This window comes from Caretta caretta, chromosome 10 (genome assembly GCF_965140235.1).
Source record: "Caretta caretta isolate rCarCar2 chromosome 10, rCarCar1.hap1, whole genome shotgun sequence".
Classification (NCBI taxonomy): Eukaryota; Metazoa; Chordata; order Testudines; family Cheloniidae; genus Caretta; species Caretta caretta.
Genome location: NC_134215.1, coordinates 36,896,830 through 36,920,760, shown reverse-complemented (window position 1 = coordinate 36,920,760; position 23,931 = coordinate 36,896,830). Strand labels below are relative to the sequence as shown.

Genomic DNA, 23,931 nt, shown 5'->3' with positions numbered 1-23,931 from the left:
CTACTACCCAAGATCCATAAACCTGGAAATCCTGGGCGCCCCATCATCTCAGGCATTGGCACCCTGACAGCAGGATTGTCTGGCTATGTAGACTCCCTCCTCAGGCCCTACGCTCTCAGCACTCCCAGCTACCTTCGAGACACCACTGACTTCCTGAGGAAACTTCAATCCATCGGTGATCTTCCTGATAACACCATCCTGGCTACTATGGATGTAGAAGCCCTCTACACCAACATTCCACACAAAGATGGACTACAAGCCGTCAAGAACACTATCCCCGATAATGTCACGGCTAACCTGGTGGCTGAACTTTGTGACTTTGTCCTTACCCATAACTATTTCACATTTGGGGACAATGTATACCTTCAGATCAGCGGCACTGCTATGGGTACCCGCATGGCCCCACAGTATGCCAACATTTTTATGGCTGATTTAGAACAACGCTTCCTCAGCTCTCGTCCCCTAAAGCCCCTACTCTACTTGCGCTATATTGATGACATCTTCATCATCTGGACCCATGGAAAAGAAGCCCTTGAGGAATTCCACCATGATTTCAACAATTTCCATCCCACCACCAACCTCAGCCTGGTCCAGTCCACACAAGAGATCCACTTCCTGGACACTACAGTGCTAATAAACAATGGCCACATAAACACCACCCTATACCGGAAACCTACTGACCGCTATTCCTACCTGCATGCCTCCAGCTTTCACCCTGACCACACCACACGATCCATCGTCTACAGCCAAGCTCTGCGATACAACCGCATCTGCTCCAACCCCTCAGACAGAGACAAACACCTACAAGATCTCTGTCAAGCTTTCTTACAACTACAATACCCACCTGCAGAAGTAAAGAAACAGATTGATAGAGCCAGAAGAGTTCCCAGAAGTTACCTACTACAGGACAGGCCTAACAAAGAAAATAACAGAACGCCACTAGCGGTCACCTTCAGCCCCCAACTAAAACCCCTCCAACGCATTATTAAGGATCTACAACCTATCCTAAAGGATGACCCAACACTCTCACAAGTCTTGGGAGACAGGCCAGTCCTTGCCTACAGACAGCCCCGCAACCTGAAGCAAATACTCACCAACAACCACATACCACACAACAGAACCACTAACCCAGGAACTTATCCTTGCAACAAAGCCCGTTGCCAATTGTGCCCACATATCTATTCAGGAGACACCATCACAGGGCCTAATAACATCAGCCACACTATCAGAGGCTCGTTCACCTGCACATCCACCAATGTGATATATGCCATCATGTGCCAGCAATGCCCCTCTGCCATGTACATTGGTCAAACTGGACAGTCTCTACGTAAAAGAATAAATGGACACAAATCAGATGTCAAGAATTATAACATTCATAAACCAGTCGGAGAACACTTCAATCTCTCTGGTCACGCAATCACAGACATGAAGGTCGCTATCTTAAAACAAAAAAACTTCAAATCCAGACTCCAGCGAGAAACTGCTGAATTGGAATTCATTTGCAAATTGGATACTATTAATTTAGGCTTAAATAGAGACTGGGAGTGGCTAAGTCATTATGCAAGGTAGCCTGTTTCCTCTTGTTTTTTCCTACCCCCCCCCCCCCCCCGATGTTCTGGTTTAACTTGGATTTAAACTTGGAGGGTGGTCAGTTTAGATGAGCTATTACCAGCAGGAGAGTGAGTTTGTGTGTGTATGGGGGTGGGGGGGGATGTGAGAAAACCTGGATCTATGCAGGAAATAGCCCGACTTGATTATGTAAAGAGTTGTCACTTTGGATGGGCTAGCACCAGCGGGAGAGTGAATTTGTGTGGGGGGGTGGAGGGTGAGAAAACCTGGCTTTGTGCTGGAAATGGCCCACCTGTTGATCACTTTAGATAAGCTATTACCAGCAGGACAGTGGGGTGGGAGGAGGTATTGTTTCATATTCTCTGTGTGTATATAAAGTCTGCTGCAGTTTCCACGGTATACATCTGATGAAGTGAGCTGTAGCTCACGAAAGCTCATGCTCAAATAAATTGGTTAGTCTCTAAGGTGCCACAAGTACTCCTTTTCTTTATTCACTCTGTCTCGTAGGAACGGCAATGCTGGATCAGAGCAACGGCCCATGTAGACAGGGAATGCGCTGTTCTGCCAACTGCCTTCCCTGTTGCTGGTCTGGTGGTATATTAGGAGAGCCTTCATCTGTGACTACTGATACAGTGGCTCCAAAGAGCCCTCTTTCCCCATTTTGCCCTCACAGGTGATGGCTTGTATCAGATGGAATGAGAGGGAAGCATTTGTGTCAAAATAATGGCAGTGAAAAACTGGCTCCAAGACCAGCCAGTTACAACTTACAGCACCAGATTCTCCAGACCAACCACACAGTGTTCCGTACAATTCCAGAGCAAGGAGTAGCAAAGGTGGGAAAGACCATCTTTGCAACTCCCTCCTCCCAAGGCTGCTGGACACCAGCTTGGTCCCTGATACCAGGCAGAGCAGCCTTGATTCTTCCTGACCCCATCTGGGGATTTGCATATGCCCTGAAGCAAAGCGACTTACAGCCCTTGCAGTGTCGTCCTAGCAAGGGTAATTGCAGAAGCTATTCTTATCCATTGACATGGCTAATCTTAGTGAGATACAGTGTTTCTCTCAATAATACATTGCAATTGTGAATTTCCACTCAGGTGCATGCACTCTCTCTCAAACACACAGGCCACTGGCACTTACTTTGGTTGGTAAAAGTCCTTCTTGTCCGCCGACCCAAGGCTCTGTAAGACAAAAACAGACATGTTTCTTTAAGCCCCTTTCATTCATCTGCCTGCCAGGAACACCTATCCCATGCGGAGAGAGCAACAGAAAGCATTCATGTGTGCATGTAGGAATGGGAATAGCACATGGATCCTTTCACCCCCAGAGGCTGGGTTCAAAACCAACTTCTGCCACGAGCCACTGAAAATCATGGATGCCTAATGGCTTTCTCAGTGGCCTGTGTGAAGTGAATGGGTGGCAGGAGTTGCTACCGGCAGCTGCATTCACTGCCTCCTCTGCAGGCAATCTCAGTGGAGACCAAGGACTGAATAGGTCATGCAGACACAACGATCCTCTCACTCCTAGATGCCAGGTTACAATCATGCTGGGGGGGACAGCTTGCACTGCCATTGCCTCAATAGTATCAGCCCTGGTGATGAACAGGAGGCTGTGATGCCCCTGGCTGGAGTGGCAACATTTCTCAGGACACTCAACAAGCATGTTGTGCAGAAGGGCGGGAGGGGTTCACAAGCTCTGTATTCAGATAAGCAGAAATGCCACCAGGCCCACGGTTCGCAGATACAGTTTGACTCACTGTGCATCCTAATCTCTCCCAGCCCCTATCTGGCCACCTCACCCTGCAGCTGAGCACATTGTGAACTGGTTACTGGATTTTACCCTGTGAGGCAGAGAAGTGCTATTGTCCCCGGGCTACAAAAGGGAAGTATGGCACAGATTAACTGATTGACTTGCTCAAGGTTACACAGCATGTCTAAGCTGAACTCAGGTCTCCCAAGTCCCAATCTCAACCACTCAGTACATCACACTAGATGAACTGTGTCAAACTCCAAGCATGCATCCACAAATGCCAGTAGAAGAGGTGATCTGACATACAGAGAGATTCCCATGTGCTATTGTTTTCCAAGTGTAGATGGTTTAATTTGGTCTCACCAACAACACCATTATTAAAAGTTTGACAAAATCTCAAACCACTTGCTCTAAGACAGTCTAAGAACTTTGTATTTTCCAAAGCGTGTCCCACCCTGTCTCAGTCTTTCAGAAGGAAAATACCACAGGATGGATTTCCAAAGGGGCTTGGATTTTCACACATGCAAACCCTGCTCTGGCAAAGGTAGTGTGTTTTGGCATGCATTCAGCAAGCTTCTGTGAATTCCTGTTTGCATGTGGGAGAGAGCGTACGAGAGTGTGTGGGAGAGAGGGTGTGCCAGGGGCATGCAGGTGTGTCAGAAGGGTGGACAAGAGGGTGTGTGTGACAGGTGTGGAAGTGTGTGAGAGAAAATGCACATGTGGATGTGTGCATGAGAGGAGGTATGGTTATGTGTATGGTGACTCTGTACACAATGTACATGTCCATATATCAGCTGACCTTTCCTGGCTACCCAAGCGGCTGATTCTGGGGGGAAATACGTTCAGACAAATCACTCTCAGCCCCTAGAGAAAGGAAACAGAGAGATGTCACCCAAGTCCTAGGCAGGTGAGGAGAACCCCACACCCACAGCTCTCCTCTACTCTGGGACTCATTCCTTACAGACAAGACCTCAGGGCTGCAAACTAACTGGGGGTAAGTGATTGCCCCTTGTGAGATATAAAGGGAGAGGGGCACACTGAGCAAAAGCCAGACCTCTTGCACTTCTGGGGAGTGGCTGGGGCCAGGCAAGGTGCTGCCAGCAGCACTTCCACCAGCAAATGGACATGGAAGGGAGGGAGAGAGGGGAATCAGCAGAGCCATACCTGGTAAGCAGACTTTCAGCAGCTGCAGTTATCGCCTTCAGGCTGCTCTGGGGCAAGGGAGAGACAGCAAGACAGACAGACAGACCAAACCTTAACTTCAGCAAGCCCCGCCCATCGTCCCAGTACTAAGAACCCTCTTTTCCTCTTTGTACTGCCTGGTCTTTGCTCTCGCTGCTTGTTTTCTCATTGTCCAACCTTCCCTCCTCTCCCCTTTCAATCTTCCTCCTTGCAGAGTTGAAGATGAGGATGGCTTAGCAGGGAGGATACAGCCCCCAGCTCCGGACCGGCAGTGGAGTAGGAGAGGATGTGTGTGCATGCGAGGAGCAGGCTTGAACTCTGGAGCTGGTGTTGTACTTTTACACTACGGTTGCCAGGCAATAGCTAAGGCTAACTTCAAAACAGTGAGAAGCAACCAGGCAGAATACTAATCAATGGAGCAGTAATCACCGCCCCCACTGAATTCACAACACCAGCCTCCTTGCCTCAAGGGACCCACTGGTTGTTTGCACTATTTCATTGAAAAGCAAGTGGCTACACTGCCTCTTCATTGAGAATTTCTAAGCCTTTCAGTGCCTGTCCAAGCACAATGGGTAGGAAGCAATATGCACCCAGCCCCTTATAGGTGGGATGTACTACAGCCCTATTTCCAGAAGGCTTTCACTCGAAACTAATAGAATCATAGAATCATAAAAGATTAGGATTGAAAGAGACCTCAGGAGGTCATCTAGTCCAACCCCCTGCTCAAAGCAGGACCAACCCTAACGAAATCATCCCAGCCAGGGTTTTGTCAAGCCGTGCCTTAAAAAGCTCTAAGGATGGAGATTCCACCACCTCCCTAGGTAACCCATTCCAGTGTTTCACCAGCTCCCTAGTGAAATAGTGTTTCCTAATATCCAACCTAAACCTCCCACACTGCAACTTGAGACCATTGCTCCTTGTTCTGTCATCTCCCACCACTGAGAACAGCCTAGATCCATCCTCTTTGGAACCCCCACACTTCAGGTAGTTGAAGGCTCATTCTTCTCTTCTGCAGACTAAATAAGCCCAGTTCCCTCAGCCTCTCCTCATAAGTACTGTGTCCCAGCCTCCTAATCATTTTCATTGTCCTCCGCTGAACTTTCTTCCATTTATCCACATCCTCTCTGTAGTGGAGGGCCCAAAACTGGATGCAATACTCCAGATGTGGCCTCACCAGTGCCAAATAGAGGGGAATAATCACTTCCCTTAATCTGCAGGCAATGCTCCTACTAATACAGCCCAATGTGCCGTTGGCCTTCTTGGCAACAAGGGCACACTGCTGACTCATATCCAGTTTCTTGTCCACTGTAATCCCCAGGTCCTTTTCTGCAGAACTGCCGCTTAGCCAGTCGGTCCCCAGCCAGCAGCGGTGCATGGGATTCTTTCTTCTTAAATGCAGGACTCTGCACTTGTCCTTGTTGAATCTCATCAGATTTCTTTTGGCCCAGTCCTCCAATTTGTCTAGGTCACTCTGGACCCTATCCCTACCCTCCAGCGTATCTACCTCTCTCCCCAGCTTAGTGTCATCTGCAGACTTGCTGAGGATGCAATCATCCCATCATCCAGATCATTAATAAAGATGTTGAACAAAACCGGCCCCGGGACCGACCTCTGGAGTACTCCGCTTGATAGCGGCTAACAACTAGACATGAAGCCATTAATCACTACCCGTTGAGCCCGACAATCTATCCAGCTTTCTATCCACCTTATATTCCATTCATCCAATCCATACTTTTTTAAGTTGCTGGCAAGAATATTGTAGAAGACTGTATCAGAAGCTTTGCTGAAGTTCAGATATATCACGTCCACCACTTTCCCCATACGCACAGAGACAGTTATCTCATCACAGAAGGCAATCACGTTGGTCAGGTATGACTTGCCCTTGGTGAATCCATGTTGACTGTTCCTGATCACCTTCCTCTCCTCCAGGTGCTTCAAAATGGTTTCCTTGAGGACCTGCTCCATGATTTTTCCAGGGACTGAGGTGAGGCTGAACTGTCTGTAGTACCCCGGGTTCTCCTTCTTCCCTTTTTTAAAGATGGACACTATATTGGCCTTTTTCCAATTGTCCGGAACCTCCCCCAATCGCCATGAGTTTTCAAGATAATGGCCAATGGCTCTGCAATCACATCAGCCAATTCTCTCAGCACCCTTGGATGCATTAGATCATAGAATCATAGAATCAAAGAATCATAGAATATCAGGGTTGGAAGGGACCCCTGAAGGTCATCTAGTCCAACCCCCTGCTCGAAGCAGGACCAATTCCCAGTTAAATCATCCCAGCCAGGGCTTTGTCAAGCCTGACCTTAAAAACCTCTAAGGAAGGAGATTCTACCATCTCCCTAGGTAACGCATTCCAGTGTTTCACCACCCTCACAGTGAAAAAGTTTTTCCTAATATCCAATCTAAACCTCCCCCACTGCAACTTGAGACCATTACTCCTCGTTCTGTCATCTGCTACCATTGAGAACAGTCTAGAGCCATCCTCTTTGGAACGCCCTTTCAGGTAGTTGAAAGCAGCTATCAAATCCCCCCTCATTCTTCTCTTCTGCAGGCTAAACAATCCCAGCTCCCTCAGCCTCTCCTCATAACTCATAAAAAGAAAAGGAGTACTTGTGGCACCTTAGAGACTAACGAATTTATTTGAGCATGAGCTTTCGTGAGCTACAGCTCACTTCATCAGATGTTTACCGTGGAAACTGCAGCAGACTTTATATACACACAGAGAATATGAAACAATACCTCCTCCCACCCCACTGTCCTGCTATTACCAGCAGGACAGTGGGGTGGGAGGAGGTATTGTTTCATATTCTCTGTGTGTATATAAAGTCTGCTGCAGTTTCCACGGTAAACATCTGATGAAGTGAGCTGTAGCTCACGAAAGCTCATGCTCAAATAAATTCGTTAGTCTCTAAGGTGCCACAAGTACTCCTTTTCTTTTTGCGAATACAGACTAACACGGCTGTTCCTCTGAATCCTCATAACTCATGTGTTCCAGACCCCTAATAATTTTTGTTGCCCTTCGCTGGACTCTCTCCAATTTATCCACATCCTTCTTGTAGTGTGGGGCCCAAAACTGGACACAGTACTCCAGATGAGGCCTCACCAATGTCGAATAGAGGGGAACGATCACGTCCCTCGATCTGCTGGCTATGCCCCTACTTATACATCCCAAAGTGCCATTGGCCTCCTTGGCAACAAGGGCACACTGCTGACTCATATCCAGCTTCTCGTCCACTGTCAGCCCTTGGTCCTTTTCTGCAGAACTGCTGCCTAGCCATTCGGTCCCTAGTCTGTAGCTGTGCATTGGGTTCTTCCGTCCTAAGTGCAGGACCCTGCACTTATCCTTATTGAACCTCATCAGATTTCTTTTGGCCCAAAAGAAGACTTCTTGAGTCTCTCACTCTGGTCGGCAGATGGATGACTCTGTCCCCCTTAGGAGAGAGTCCCCGAGCACCACCACCTGTCTCCTCCTCTTGGGAGTGGAGGTCGTGGAACCCCCATCCCTAGGACAATGCATCCTATGCCTTCCAGTCGATGGGCTCTCCTTCTGATCCCTTCCCTCAGATGGCTCTTCCAAATCATTCTCCGCAACAGTACCTGTGCAGAAAGCCTGAAAACGGTTTCTTACCTCTGTCTGCATAGGGGGTACCTGGGTTCTCCGCATTCTTGTCTGGACATGGAGCTGCACAATGTTCATCTGCAATCAGTTTGAAATCCCCTCTCGGAGATGTGCACTTTACCGCTCTGCTCTCAGGGAGGCCTCTCCCCACTTTGCATATGTTTGGAAAGCACCTGCTTCTAAACCATTGCTACGGCGATGAGCACCCTAGAAATACCTAGCAATAAATCATTCTTCTGGAGCAGCGACCTCAGACAGAAAGTCTGAACCAGTCACATGAGGCAGCTCCCAGGAATTGCTCTGGAACCACATGTGGAAAGACAAACAATGTATAACTACCTGGTCACCCATTCTGGGGCAGTGTGGGAGGTGGGGTTGCTCTGCAGTGCATGCTACTTCAGGAGCTCCCTGCCTGAGTCTGCAACCTCTGGCTGCCAGCTTGGGGCAGGGTAGCCTGTGCCGTAAGCTTGGTGTCAGCCTCTGAACAATCAAGTAACTAAACAGCAACTCCTGGTTCCACTGTCTGCACCTTGAAACAAAGGGGAAATAAAACAACTTTCAAATGCAACAGCTTAGCTGCAGCACGTAGGACCAGGCCCTGGCTTCTGGGTTAGCCCTGAGGCACTCCTCCTCTGTCCCAGTGTCACCCAGCTCTGCCCCTAAGCAAACACAGGCAAGCCTCTGTAACTGGCCTACTGGTTCTTGATTGATCAGTATGTCCTCCTGGCCCTGTGGGGGGATCATCTCGCCCAGCTGAGAGGATTTTCCTCGGATGGGGAATGTCAGGGCACTGATGCCTCCCGTGGAGACAGAGAAGGCCTGACTGACCCCCTCAGAGGTTGTTAGTTACCTATTGGTAGAGAAGTAGTCACATATAGGCAAATAGCCCATTTAACCAATACTGGAAGAATATACCATATGTGACAGAGGTTAGTCACACTGCTTAGTGCACAGCTGGAAGGTGTTCAGCGCCTACAGTGACAAGAGTGCCTACACTGAACATTACACAGTACAATACCGCTGTGACCTGGGCAGTCAAAGCAGCAGCAGTCCAAAGCCCAAGAAGTCCGTGCACTGTATTTCCTGAAATCAGCCTTCGGTGCTGGAAGCATATCTTACGCCTTCTAATGGAGAACCTGGTTTTCACCAGTCTTCATTCGTAACCTTGTTTTACTAATCAGCACCCTGCAGAACTCATTCTTCTTCTCAACAGCCTTCCCTACCAGCTTTTACTTGCAAATCCTGTTCTTCACTCAAAAAGGCCTTCTCCTAGCAAGCCCACTTCACCTTCCCAATGGTTATCACTGGGAGACGGCCTCTTCCAAAAGCACTCCTACCTTACCCAACATCAGCCACAGTCATATCCCACTTCAACGGCTACATGGTCTTCTGCCATGGATCGCACCCCCTTGCAGTAAGAGAAAGACATTCAGAGTGAGCACCAAGTTTTCACTTGTCCCCATGAAAGACTCCCATTACTTCTTCAAATGACCGCATCATAGGGACCTCACAACGCCTCTAGAAGGCACTTTTGGAAATGCTTAATCCACGATAAGGGGTTCACTCCAATTCCCTGCGAAGTCAATGGAAAGACTCTTATTGACTTTACTGGGAATAGGTCTGGGCCTTACCAGTCCAGCTGCCGTTTAGGTAACAGAGACTCACCAACAGTTCTTTGGAATAGCAGGTCTTCCTAGTACGTTAATAAACAGCAACAACAACCGTAATAGCACTATCACCTACACAGCACTTTCACTTTTTTCAAAATGCTGCACACATGCTGGCTCAACACATTTCTTGTAGAAGACAGCTATATCCGAAAGAGCTACTTTGCCCAGTTATAGGAAACTGGGAATTTCTGAGGCATGATCCTGCTAATTATTACCCAGAAAATCTATCTACAATCCCTAGTGAAAGAATAACACAAATAATAAGAAAAAATTCTAGGAACGTGGTCCAGTGAATCGGACCTGGACAAGGAACCAGGATTCCCAGCTCTGCCATTGGCCTGCTGGGTAACCCCAAGGAAATAATTTCCCCTCTCCATGCCTCAGTTTCTCCATCTTTAAAATGGGGATAACAACACTAAGCTTTCTTTGTGAAGCTCTTAGAAATCTATAGATGAAAGTGCTTTTTAGGAGTGAAGTAACACTATTGTTATTATTTACCTGCAAGACAATGGAACCAGGAGCAATAAAAAGTTGGGATGACAAAGAATAAATCTCGCCAGACAAACTTGATTTCATTTTTTCACAGAAAAACACTAATGGTTGAAGGGGGAACAGGAGATAGACTGGTCATATATTTGGATTGTAGGAAAGATTTTAATATGATGCTCACGGAAAGTTACCAGCACACTTAATTCAGACTGTCTTGAGTACAGATGCTGCCAAATGGGGTGAAATTTGCCATAAGGACTATAATGGCCATGTACTCAGTCAATGGAAGGTGGAATGAAGGAGGGAAAAAGAGGGAAAATTTAGTCAGGAAAAATGTCCTGATGCTGAGATTTATTAGCGTTTGGAAGAGTCTTCAGAGTGGAGGGGATTTTTAAAATCGCTCAGGATTTTTAAAAGCTGTCTAGATAAAGCACTAAGCAACATGCAGAAGGGACAATTCCTGCCCTCATAGGGAGATGGTCTAGTTCAGTGCTTCTCAAGCTATCTGATGTGGCGGACCAGCAATTTTTTTCCCCAATGTGAGCACAGACCGGCAGCCGATGGCTCGGTCCGTGTGGCGGTTCAAATACAAGACAGCACAGAGCTTTTAGCAAGCAAGCGAGCTGGTCTGCCAACTGACTTCTGCCTGTCAGCATTCCACTCTCTCCTTTATTCTTTTCTCTCCCCCCGCGCATTACATTCTCCAACAGATAAAAGGAATACACTGGCTTTGTTTAACATTCTTATTTACCAATTTCTATCTACTGCATTCCTTGCTCTCGGGCCTTGAGCCCAGTCCTGGGAGGCTTCCCACGGTTCATGTCCTTTAGTTGACTTCCCATGGTCCATGTCCTTGGACGGAGCAGTGTGTGCATCGCTCCTACACAACAGTCAGGGTGTGCCCTGAATGTTTCCAGGTGCATGAACGCTACATGAACCCTTCAGGTCCGCAGACCACCACTTTGAGAGGCACGGGTCTAGTTGATTCATGTCTAAATTCTGTGACACCCAACCTGTGCCTGATGACTGAAGCAGGCAAAGACGCTCCCTGGAACGAAACCTCTAAGGTTTGACACTTAACTCTCTGGTGATAGGAAAGGTTCATATCCCTGAGGTGGGCATGAAATGATCTGAGATTTAGAGCCTACATATATCTCTCTCATTATATTACTGGGCCGTCTGCTTTCTTGTTTCTATGAAGACTGGTGTAAAAGCACAGCAAGGTGCTTCAGAGGGATGATACTGGAGGAAGCACATTGTCTCTCCTAAAATATCTGCAGAAGCCACTGAGGTTCTGGCTGACCTGTCGTTCCTCCAAAGCAAGCTGGAGCCCAGGAGAGAAGGAAACAAGGAATGGAGGGAGGTGACTGAGTTAAATCAACAGCGCCCTGATCCAAGCCCCACCTCACGGTTCCTCACCACTCTGGATGAGTCACCTGGAGCACAGCCTTGCGCATTTCTCCTTGTCTGCTCATTTCATTGATGACTCAGGGTTTAGGAAGCACACTCCAAATCCCCTAATGAAATAATGGAGAGGAGTCAGTTTAATCGTGCTGGGTGTATTTTTAAACATACATTTTTACATGATGCTCAAGTCTGTCTCTAAAGTTCATCAGCCTCAAGAGATAGGGAAGAGAATTCCTCGCTATACAGAAACGTTTCAGCATGATGGAAGGGGCCACTTGAGACAGAGGAACAGCAGCCCAGCCCACCTACCAATCCCCCCAGCATGGAACAGGGAGAGTGCATGTGATAGAGTCGGGGGTGGACGTGCTGCTGCCAGAGACATTGCACATGCTCCATCTTCTTGTACCCCACAGGACAATGCAGGTGGTGATGCTGTGCTGTTACAGGTGCTCTCCATAACCTGGCCACAATCCATCTCCTAGTTCTCCAATAAGGTGCTCAGAACACCGTGTTGTTGGAAGGCCCATCCTTCATAATGTGGATCTATTCTATCTTCCAACCCTAGACAGCTCTCTGCCTCCTCCTCAGCCTTACAGATCACCTTGGTGAACAGCTTACCTAAAATCAATGAAGCAGCAAAGGAGGAGACTAAGGCCTGGTCTACACACAGTTTTTGCACCAGTATAACTACGGTGTTAGGGGAGTAATTGGTTACTGATATAGTTATACTGGTATAACCCCAAGTGTGCCTGTAGTTATACTGCTATGAAGACCCCAGTATCACTCATTCTCCTTCCCATACAGGAATAGCTATATCGGCAAAGCACCTTTATACCTCGTACAATTGCATCCTTATTAGGGGATTGTATGGCTTTCAATATACAGTACCAACATAGTTAAAGAGGTACAACTTTCTAGTGTAGGCAAGACACACAGTGACAGCAGGGGAAAGCTGGTTCCAAATGTGACCGACTGCCGCACAGACAGCTTTGGTGTTGCTATCCTGATGTGACTGTGGAAGGTAAAAGAGTTGATTTTTCTCCTGCCCCACAGCATCCATGATGTGTTGGATAAAGAACATCTCTGTTACACATTCAACGCCTGGTTCCACCCCTAAAGTTAAGGAGCAAGAGGTCACCCAAGAGATCTTCCAGAGAAACAAAAGAAAACTGGACTCACCATTCCTGATATTTCTAAGCTAAACCAACAAGAACTAAAAGATTCAGGCTTCTTTTTATTCTCCATAAAAGAGCAATAGCAAGGGCACAAACTCAACTTTTCAAAATCCTTTTAATCCCACTGCAGCTTTGATGCCGTCCAGACCAGCTATGCAACACACAGTCACATTCAGAGCTGACAAACTACCGAGCACCACCAACCCCCTTGCCCAGTAAGATCACCAATAACAGAAGAACATATATAAATCTAAGTCAACGAAATTGTCTTTTTCTCATTTTCCTGAAGCCGTTTTGTGTGACTGGCACATAAGCTGCTGTTGCTAAACCCCCTTCTCACTGCATCCCACCCTGTTTTGAAGAGTACACGGTGCAGAGAGGACTATACCCCAAGTTTTAAGGCCGAGCTATTATTTAAAAAAATATCCCAGAAAGCCTTTGCCAGGATTGATGCATCAATTAAAGGATGTGCTGGACCAATTCACCTCACTTGTACCTGATGAGAATCAGTGCAATGTGTTGCACAGATGAAAAAGCAAAACTTTTCAAAGATAGCTCTGAATTCCAAAATTAAGCACAGCTGGTAAGAAAATCTACAAGAGTTTCAAAACATATTGCATGTCCAGGACCGAAGCAAAGGCTGGGCTGATTTTTATTTTGTTTTTTGAAGACCTGCTTCAAGGCAAACTGCAGATACCATAGACATCAAATTAATTGCGCTTTTCACTCAATTAAAGGCTACCACTTGCAGTCTCAGCTATCTACTTCTGGGCAGTGGCCTCAGTAGGAGAATAAACTATTAATGAGCCTCAGGAAGTTTTGTACAATTTAGAAACTGCACCAAAATAATCCCTAAAAGACAAGCAGCTGCTGCAGGTGACAGTTTTCTAAGTCATTCCATTAAAAATTGGCCCAGTAACTCATAGGGTAGTCACTGTTTGTATAAACACAGAGGAAAGAGAAAGAATGGGATGTTATTTTTCCAAGCTGCCAGAGGACCTCACAAGAGACTGTTTTGGCCAATCTCAAAAAACAAAACAAAAAAACCCAACAACACTGAGTTATAAAACTGTCATCTACCCCTTGCCTCCTTGAGGGACTTCTCTCCCGTCTAGAGCTGCCACCCATTCTCCTGTGACTGCTTAGGACTCAACACTGAGAGCTTTATCCTAAGACATGCTGGACCCCTTTGACTCTCACTGACTTCAATAGCTGCAAAGGGTGCTCAGCCCACTGGATGGATCAGATCCTAGGAACTGAGACATTTATGTCCTGTAAACCCTTGGCATCTCCCCCATGAACACTGGCAGTCTGTATTTAAAGCATACCCACTAGGCAGCTCAGTACACCTGCAATGCACTGCATCAGGAGTTGATGCCTGACTTTCCTAAGGGCAAACAAACCCCCATGCCTCAGGGTGCAAACTGATGGTTTGCAGGGCTTACAAAGGAATTTCCCCTCACTTGGCCCATTTCAGGCACAGCACTTGGAAGGTTTTTAGCCCTCCTCTGACCAGGGAGGGATGGATCCTTGAGCAACACGGACCCACATATTACACACACTCCTCTCACATGCTTAACCCTTTATGGGTCAGGCACAGCTCAGAGATTAAAGGACTGTAGCATTCCCACTATGCTCACACCTCACTTTACACAGAGCCAAGCTTTGTTTCACTGGCTCTGCAGCTCCTAGTCCCAGCTCACTTCTCCTCCCCATCCCAGTCATGCCTCCTCGCTACCCTCATTGGGAGAAGGGCTAGACAGCATGCTCCTGCACCACTGTATCTGGCTGGCTCCCTAAGGCCAGCTGCTAAATTAATGTGGCTCGCCTGCCATTGCTTGGGGTAACCCTGCATGTGGACATCCTCTCACTGTTGCTGTGCCTCTCTTGGGCCTTGTGGACCTAACAGTTAATAAGACCCTACCTCTGAAGCAAAAAGTATTGGCTGCTGTAGGAACTGGGAAACCAGGCTAGATGAGCGAGTAATCCCTTCCAATGAAGCAAATCTTCGACCAGCTTACACCCTGAGTGTTTACTGAAATCCCACTGCACCACCTTTGGGAGTCAGTTCTGTCCCTGGAAAGAATCTGTGATCTGTTCTGTGCCTTGCAGACTTCTATCTCCCAGGCTGTCCCTCATGGAACTGCAGGCCTTTGCTCAGGTGTCAGGAGAGCACTACATAAGTATGGCCAACATTTTCCAGCACAGGGGCCTAGAATAGGGCAGTTGAGACCCAAAAGCAGAGGCTTAATTTTCAAAGTTGCCAAGTACTCGAGCTCTCACTGAGTTCAGAGGGGACTTGGGTGTGCTCAGCATTGTGCGTTACACTGAAGAAGCTCCTGTAGTCCCGGTGCCAGACATACACCCATGTGACTCCTCTTGCTTTCTCCTTCAGTGAAAAGATCATGAGAGGCGATGGATGAGCCACCAGGCATATGGCACAGCCACAGAACGATGCCAATGCTCTTAACATTTTCATTCTTCAATGCCTAGCTCATCCCAGCATGGCTCCGAGAGAAGATCTCACACTTGCCTGTGAATACTGACTGATGTTGCACATGGGCGGGTGGGCATGTGTTAGTATTTCCCCGACTGGTCTCTGCCGCAAGGTGAAATGTGTTTTGAAAATTGAAAAAAATCCCTTTATCCATTTCTGAATTTTGGGAGTCGTGGCAACAAAAATAACCAAAGTTTGTAACTTAGCCTGGAGATTGTGTTCAATAAGAATTAGGGTATTTGCTAGGCTTCCCATTATGGAAAAGTCCTATAAGAATGTAATAGAGAATTATATCCCTGCTGTAGAATCCTGTAGGTTGAGTCAAAGAATCAGTGGAACGAACACCTCTCAATATAACAGTCTACAGGACTGAAGAGTAATTTCTAGGGAATCCTGTTAGTTTCACCCCCATTTGGTTCTGTAGTACGTATCCAAAAAGGGTCAAAAAGAGTGGATTTTATTAATGAACCTGTGGACATCTACAAATTGTATAGTGAACAAAGCAGACTCCTCTATGTCGCTCCCCCTTAAAGACCTCAGCGCATGTATTCCATCATTTAAATAAACAAGTCTCTAATTTCATCTGGCTTTCAAAATCACCAAGACTCACCAACCATCAGAATGATGGACTGGGCTCCCCAGTATACCATACTGCCTGAGGGATGTGGCTAGGTGGTGTCCAGATATACAGCCCACTCTGGCTTGGGACTGAAAGGGATGTAACTTTATCCTGGCAGGACATTCAAGCTATCCCCTTCTCAACCTTCCCAATGCCCCCATCAGTTCCTTGCAGGTCATCCTACATGAAGGGATGAATTTACTAAAATCTAACGTGACCATCCTCCCCAAAATTCCCTTTATGGAACAATCCGCATCTGAGAAGCAGAAGGAAAAGCTGTAGTAACATCCTGCAGGAATCAGGGAACATCAGATGCATTTCAAACTTGCCCGAGAAGAAATCCAGCATTTTTTTCCTCCATCAAAACCAGAACCTGCCGTTAAAGCTATGCTCAGATGCCTTCCTGACCCCACCACCTCACTACAGGAGGAATGTACCACCAAAGCAAGTGGATACCCACACTTTGCTGGCTCAGGTTACCAATGGCTGAATGTTCCTACCGATCATTCATCCTCCCTCTTGGCCAGGACCAAAAGCAATTTTAGAACTTGGACTCTCTCCAGGGGGTGAAGGTTGGAAGTGAATCTGCTGCCATGTGAAATGCCCTTCATCTTTTCCCATCTTCTTGACTACAATTGTGAAGGTTGTGGGTTTGAGTCTCACCTGATCTCACACTGAAAGGTCACCCAGCTACAAAATGGGTATCTGATCCATCCAGTTAGGGCAGTCAGAAGTGATGTTGGCCTCACCACTCCCTTGTATAGTGGCGGCAATGAAACAGGTGCCTAACTGTGTCAGCCTGATGAGCTCAGGGGAAATTTTTTTTTAAAAGAAAAAAACCAACTCTCTCTAGAAGCATTAGCCTCATTTGTACTGTTAGTCCTGAGAGAGAGTGCAAAACACTTTCATGCCACAGAAGTCCCTTTACAGTCATGTTTCATCAATGGTTCTCAATGCCCAGGGTGGTGGGTCTTCACCTGGTGGTTCCCCACTCTGCCATTCTGCCTCTTTTTCATTCCTTCATTACTTTCAACATCTTACAATCTTTCCATCTCTGATTCTTCCACCTGCTTAGTTTTCATTGGCCTATGGTGACAGAAGTGCGTGGCATAGAGCCACCATGCTGCCAGTATGCCATCTAAGGATGCCTCAAAACCAGGGTATCTGTCCTCTTGTGTTCAGCTTCTTTGTGTACAGCTTGTCCAATTGGCTCTTATGGGACATCTGTATATTATTACTGGTTTATGAAAAATAAATAAATCTTTACTAAAAGAAAGGAATTAACTTTCTATGGACACTTTCCATGGGATTTGCATGGCGTACTTATGCAGCTTGGGAACTACGCAGACTTTGGATAAGAACATAAGAATGCCCATACTGGGTCAGCCCAAAGGTGCATCCAGCCCAGTATCCTGTCTATCGACAGTGGCCAATGCCAGGTGCCCCAGAGGGAGTGAACTTAACATGTAATGATCTAGTGATCTCTCTCCTGCCATCCATCTCCACCCTCTGACAAAACAGAGGCTGGGGACACCATTCCTTACCCATCCTGGCGAATAGCCGTTCATGGACTTAACCTCCATGAATTTATCCAGTTCTCTTTTAAACCCTGTTATAGTCCTAGCCTTCACAACCACCTCAGGCAAGGAGTTCCACAGGTTGACTGTGCGCTGTGTGAAGAAGAACTTTCTTTTATTTGTTTTAAACCTGCTACCCATTAATTTCATTTGATGGCCCCTAGTTCTTATATTATGAGAACAAATACATAACTTTTCCTTATTCACTTTCTCCACACCACTCAAGATTTTATATACCTCTATGATATCCCCCCTTAGTCTCCTCTTTTCCAAGCTGAAAAGTCCTAGCCTCTTTAATCTCTCCTCATATGGGACCCATTCCAAACCCCGAATCATTTTAGTTGCCCTTTTCTGAACCTTTTCTAATGCCAGTATATCTTTTTTGAGATGAGGTGACCACTGCAGTATTCAAGATGTGGGCGTACCAGGGATTTATATAAGGGCAATAAGATATTCTCCATCTTATTCTCTGTCCCTTTTTTAATGATTCCTAACATCCTATTTGCTTTTTTGACTGCCGCTTCACACTGTGTGGCTGTCTTCAGAGAACTATCCACGATGACTCCAAGATCTTTCTCCTGATGAGTTGTAGCTAAATTCGCCCCCCATCATATTGTATGTATAATTGGGGTTATTTTTTCCAATGTGCATTACTTTACATTTATCCACATTAAATTTCATTTGCCATTTTGTAGCCCAATCACTTAGTTTTATGAGATCTTTTTGAAGTTCTTCACAATCTGCTTTGGTCTTAACTATCTTGAGCAGTTTAGTATCATCTGCAAACTTTGCCACCGCACTGTTTACCCCTTTCTCCAGATCATTTAAGAAGCTCTCTAGGTCAAGAAACTTGTAAACTCTGCTAGCAACCCCAGTGGAGCTTGTAAGCTCTATGGGCTCAATAGCATGCAGTGTGATTCTCATACACACACACCTTTTTCCCATTTCAAGTTGTCTTTTTTTTAATCTAGGAAATTAAATACATGAAATTATTAATGCAACATGAAGGTTGCACATCTGAAATATAATAAGCAAGGAAATGGTACTAATGAAGGTTCATCAGTAAAATTTACGAGAGTCGTCTTACACACATTCCATTTTCTCCATTAATCCTACAAACTACTAAAGTAAGTATACACACGTTGGGAAAGTTATGCATGTGCTTAGGTGTTTGCACAGTCAGGCTTATACGTATACTTTAATATCTTACTAGTTGTGTTATAAAATGTTAACCATAAAAGCATAGGGGATGTGCAATATGGCTAAGTTAGCATTGCTGTTGGAACCTGAAATTTTGTTTTCCCTGACTTTCTGTGATTTCACCTGCGACACCTTAATGTTGCATTAACACACGGCTTGGCATTTCACACATACATTTTTTTATCTCTGCGCATATTGGCCCATACATGTTTATCTTGGTTCCAAGGTAAAGATACATATTTCGTCACTGAAGAAAGGTGGCAGGGGGGGGGAGAAAAGAAAAGAATGGCAGAAAGAAGGCTTAGAGCAGTGCAGTCACCTTTCAACTCCAAGGGCCTGTCATTAATTACACCCTGTCCTATGGTGTATACTTTAAACTCTGCATTACACAATCCCTGTCCCCTTGTTGTGTGTCATTCATTCTGACAACAAGTCTGCTCACCAACCTATCTAATTACAGTGCGGGGAGGAAAATTACTGGGATCCTTCCCTTCTGGATGCTCCTCTCAATCAGCTGCATGCTCCTGAGTGGCAGATGATCCAGTGCAGCAGCTCCGGCTCCCCATTTCTTGGGGAGCCATGGGGAAGAGGAGCTCCCTTTTCAGGGAGGTGGCAGGGAGTGTCAGGGAAGCAGGCCTCCATGAAGTTAACGCAGATCCAAAGGTCAGGCAATTTGAACCATCCTCCCAAGGTAGCAGATTTCCCCTCCATCCTTTGGCCTCAAACCTGCATGTGCAGCCTCGGGAGTGGACTAGCTTTGAGACTGACCTATTAAGGGACATTTGGAAGTAGCCTACCTGTGCACATTGAGGAGCATACACTGCCCTGGCTCAACAAACAGTTCAAACCTATTTCCTCAAATCATGCTGACTTTCTGTATGATTTAGGCTCTTGTCCCTTCCCTGCTCTCTCTGCACATCCCTACCTTCAGGGCATGTCACGCTCAGAAAAACCATAGCAGTGGACATCAGGTCAAAGGGTCTACTACGCCAGTGAGTCTGTCTGGCCCAGCTTAGACTAAACAATAGCAGAGCCTATAATTACCACTGTCACATGGAGCCCCACATCCCCACACCATGGCCAAATACTGGGTTGCGATTTGGTGCTAGTCAGCCACTCTGAGGGAATGACTATTCTATTCTACATAAATCTTTATACCGCGCTCATCACTGTAGCACCTGAGCATCTCCAAGTAGCACATTAAGCAACATGACTACACATCTGCCATGTGTCTGTTCTCTCATTCGGTGGAGTCATTATGCTATATAAATACAAATGTATTATACACACAGAGAGAGACAAATCCATCACTATATGTTTATGTTAGAGAAGGCAGGTAAAAGAAAATGCCTCTTGCATTTGGAGCAGAAGGTGGTGAGGTTTGGTATGGTCCTTAGTTCCTGCCACAGTATGGGGCTGTCCTCTAAGAGCAGAGGCCAGACTACACCCACTCAAGACAGCTTCTCCACTGCCCCAGCTCTGCAATGGCAAATGCCAGGCCTAGTGCCACAGTGCGAGCCCCTTTTAAAATGGTAAAATTAGCAAAGGTAATACAAAGTCAATTCTCCAACTCATTCAGGAAAAGTGAGCATGCCTGTGTGTGTGTTGTGACAGGGTCAGGCCAGATAGCTACAGGAGAGTGACAGAAGATAGATATATTAGCCCCAGATTAAGCAGGTCCCCTTTCCCTGAGTAAGATAATGGGCTGTTCCAGAACAATTAGGAAGTTGCTGGAACCAATTAAGGCAGGTTAATTAGGACACCTGGAGCCAATCAAGAAGCTACCAGAATCAATTAGAACAGGCAGGCTAAATCAGGGCACCTGGTTTTAAAAAGGACCTCACTTCAGTTAGTGAGGCGCGTGCGAGGAGCTGGGAACAAGAGGTGTGCAAGAAGCTGAGAGTGAGTAGGTGTACTGCTGGAGGACTGAGAAGTAGAAGCATTATCAGACATCAGGAGGAATATCCTGCGGTGAAGATAAAGAAGGTGTTGGGAGGAGGCCATGAGGAAGTAGCCCAGGAAGTTGTAGCTGTCACACAGCTATTACAGGAGACACTTTCGACAGCTGCAGTCCACAGGGCCCTGGGCTGGAACCCAGAGTACAGGGCGGGCCCGGGTTCCCCCCATCTCCCACAACTCCCTATTTGATATAAGAGGAGTTGATCTGGACTGTGGGTCCCACCAGAGAGGAAGATCTCTGGCCTGTCCCCCAACCCATTAGCTGGGCCAGCAGAGACTGCGGGGATTGTTCTCCTCCCTTTTCCTATGCTGGCCAATGGTGAGGTTAGCTGAGTGAATGGCAGGTTTGTGCCACTAACAAAAGGAGCCAAACTGAGGACTGCCATGAACCTCTGAGGCGAACAAATCCGCCAGTAAGTGCAGAAGCCACCAAGGCAGAGGAGGAACTTTATCACAGTGTGTGTGTGTGTGCATGCACGCCCCCAACACCACCATAGGCGACAATCCTCAGAGAACACACACAAGTCTCCAAAGCTCATTCTGCTCTAGGAGATTAGAGCATGAGGTTCAACGTGTAGCATGATATATTTCTGGCCATGGCATTTCAGAGTTATCTGCAAAAGACTCTGTGCATAAGCTGTGGGCCAGGTCAACTAGCTTTCACTGCACTGGAGAAGAACGCATCCCCCTCTGTGATATAAAGGAGGCACAGTCATCATTCCCCAGTGCCTGACTGCTGTACATAGTGGTTGGGGGAGTCAGAGACTTTGCCCTGGGGAGTTGGGCTTCCCCTCGGGATCAGTTTAGCCATCTGAGGTTGCGGAGTAAAGCAGCACTGCAGAACTATTATAGGCATGGTGCCAGTATTTGAATCACTGACTTTCCTACTTCTGTAACACAAGAGTAAAGGACAGAGGATGTCAGATTCCTCTTTGAACAACGATCTGACCACACTGGTGAGTGGCTTGCCCACACATACTCATAGAGCTCTGGCTGTGGGTTTCACTGGAAGCATGGAGCCATTTATAGGCCCAACATAATCTGGCCTTCTTATGGCACCATGGCCTGAAATACCACAAGATGATCACTTCTCACATAATGGCCCTATAAGGGGCTCCCTGACGTTATACAAAGTCTGTGTAAAATGTAAATACAAACAAACATCCCTCTTTGGAACCGAAAACTAGCCAGAAGACCATATGCATATCCCTCACAGTACGACACAGACTATTTTGATATGCTCTTCACTTACTGAGATATTGCAGCAAGACGACCAAAGCTTATCTTCAAACACAGTTAATTGAATTCTGTGCTTAAATCCTTAAAATAAAAGAATTTCTGCTAGATGGGCTCCTACAAGACAGCGCTTTAGAGAGTGTATTTGGAAATTCATGTCTTACCCCTGGCTTAAAGAACTGACTCAGAAAAGTGATAGTAAAAATGGGCCCCATAAACTCACTATTTTCCACATCTAATTTACTCTGTTAGTAACAAGGCAAGAGACGATGTTTCTGACTGCTTTCAGCTCAGTTTGGGATCAGAAAACTAATCTGAGTTCTTCCTGCCACTTTCAGCATGGCCAGTGATAAAGTTTATGTAATCGCAATTTAACTGATCTGCCAAGGACGCATGAAACAAAAGAGAATCCAATTCATCTGTCAATCACTGCATCAGCTTTGTAGTGTGCTAACAGGAGTAAGCACTTGTTTTGGTCAATAAAGTGAGCATGTGTGATGCTGACTCAGGGGCAGCAGAAACAGTGGGTAAGAAGGTGCTATTTATACAGTCACTTTATGGATTTTACTCACCTTTCAACAAAGAAACCTGCTCATGGCTTGCACCTTAACATTCCATTCTAAGCAGCATTTTTGACATGCAGTCGCTTCGTAAAAATAGCTCTTTTAGGCCTCAAATTTCTCATGTTTAGTCTCAGGCCAAAATTGAGTCTCTTTAAAACAGGGTCTGAAGTAAATCAGCCAAAGCATTTTGGAGTTATAGGGCTCTCAAAAATTAATATGTTGCAGACTTCTAGGAGTAGAATCTAACATATTTCATTCACTCAAAAAGCCACAAGCCTTTTATGAACTCCCAATGCACATATTATTTATTATAATTATTATTTACTTGTATTACTGTGGTATCTACAAGTTCCTCCCTCCCCCTGGAGGTCAGGGCCCCGTGGCAGGCGCTGTACATGAGAAATAGCACACAAACCAGTTCTAAAGTGAAAAAAATTGTCTAAAAATAAAAAAAGTATTAAAAGTGTCATTGCCAAGTGGTGGACGGTGATGCCTCAACAGCGGTAGCAACTGGGGAGTAAAATCCTGATCTCACTGAGGTCAGTGGTACAACTGCCATTGACTTCAATGGAACCTGGATTTCACCCTGTGTACATCAGTAAGTCTGTGGAGGAAAACTTGAAATTGCATCCGTAGATATTTCCTTACTGCCTTCAAAGAGTTCACAGTAACAGGCTATTATCTGCTTAGTCACACATTTTTAACAAATATAAACAATTATTTAAATCTAACAAGAAAAGTCCCACAGCAAACATGTTGTGAATGTATTGTTATGGGTGAGGTTTTAAATATGTAAAGTCAGAATTAAGTTTCTCATACTTTGCTAGAAGAGTCCCTTGTATTCTGAAGCTTAAGGAATTCTGAATGTATTGTTATGGGTGAGGTTTTAAATATGTAAAGTCAGAATTAAGTTTCTCATACTTTGCTAGAAGAGTCCCTTGTATTCTGAGGCTTAAGGAATTCTGAATTATTCCAGACTCTGGAAGATTTAAATTTATAGGGAACTGAAAGGAGAGAAATCTTATTAAATATAAAGTACACTACACCTCCCCAGCGGGGTCTGAGCACCTCTCACAACATGGGATGGAGATGTGTCGACTGTGCCGAATGTGAAGTCACTGCTATTCTCCTCCCCTTCCAAGATTAGCAACACCAAAGTTATTCCATTCTGTCATTCCAACCAATACCACTGCACACACTGATTTTAACTGTTGCTAAATCATCAGGGACACCTGTCTGGATTGAAAGTAAACAGGACAAAATCATGCATTTAGTCACTGAACAAGAGAATGTCTTATTAGACTAGCTCCAACCACCATTAAATATTTAGGCATCAAACTGTACAAAGGAAGCACAAGACATACTAGAGAATAATTGGAGTACATTATAAAAAGTCTAGAGGGGAAAACAGATTTTT

General features: G+C 45.9%; 1 protein-coding gene across 9 annotated transcripts in view; it reads right to left on the bottom strand.

Annotated features, from left to right (window-relative positions):
• LOC125644432 (ankyrin repeat and fibronectin type-III domain-containing protein 1-like) overlaps positions 1-23,931 on the bottom strand; it is a 575,682-nt gene that overhangs the window by 162,586 nt on the left and 389,165 nt on the right. For 7 of the 9 annotated variants that reach the window (XM_048868393.2, XM_075132890.1, XM_048868389.2 and 4 more), the window contains one exon: positions 2,710-2,750. In XM_048868393.2, coding sequence (XP_048724350.1) covers positions 2,710-2,750 — 41 coding nt within the window. Of the gene's footprint in view, positions 1-2,709; positions 2,751-4,482; positions 4,800-23,931 lie in introns of those variants that run through there. The other 2 variants (XM_048868396.2, XM_048868400.2) reach the window with 1 other exon arrangement.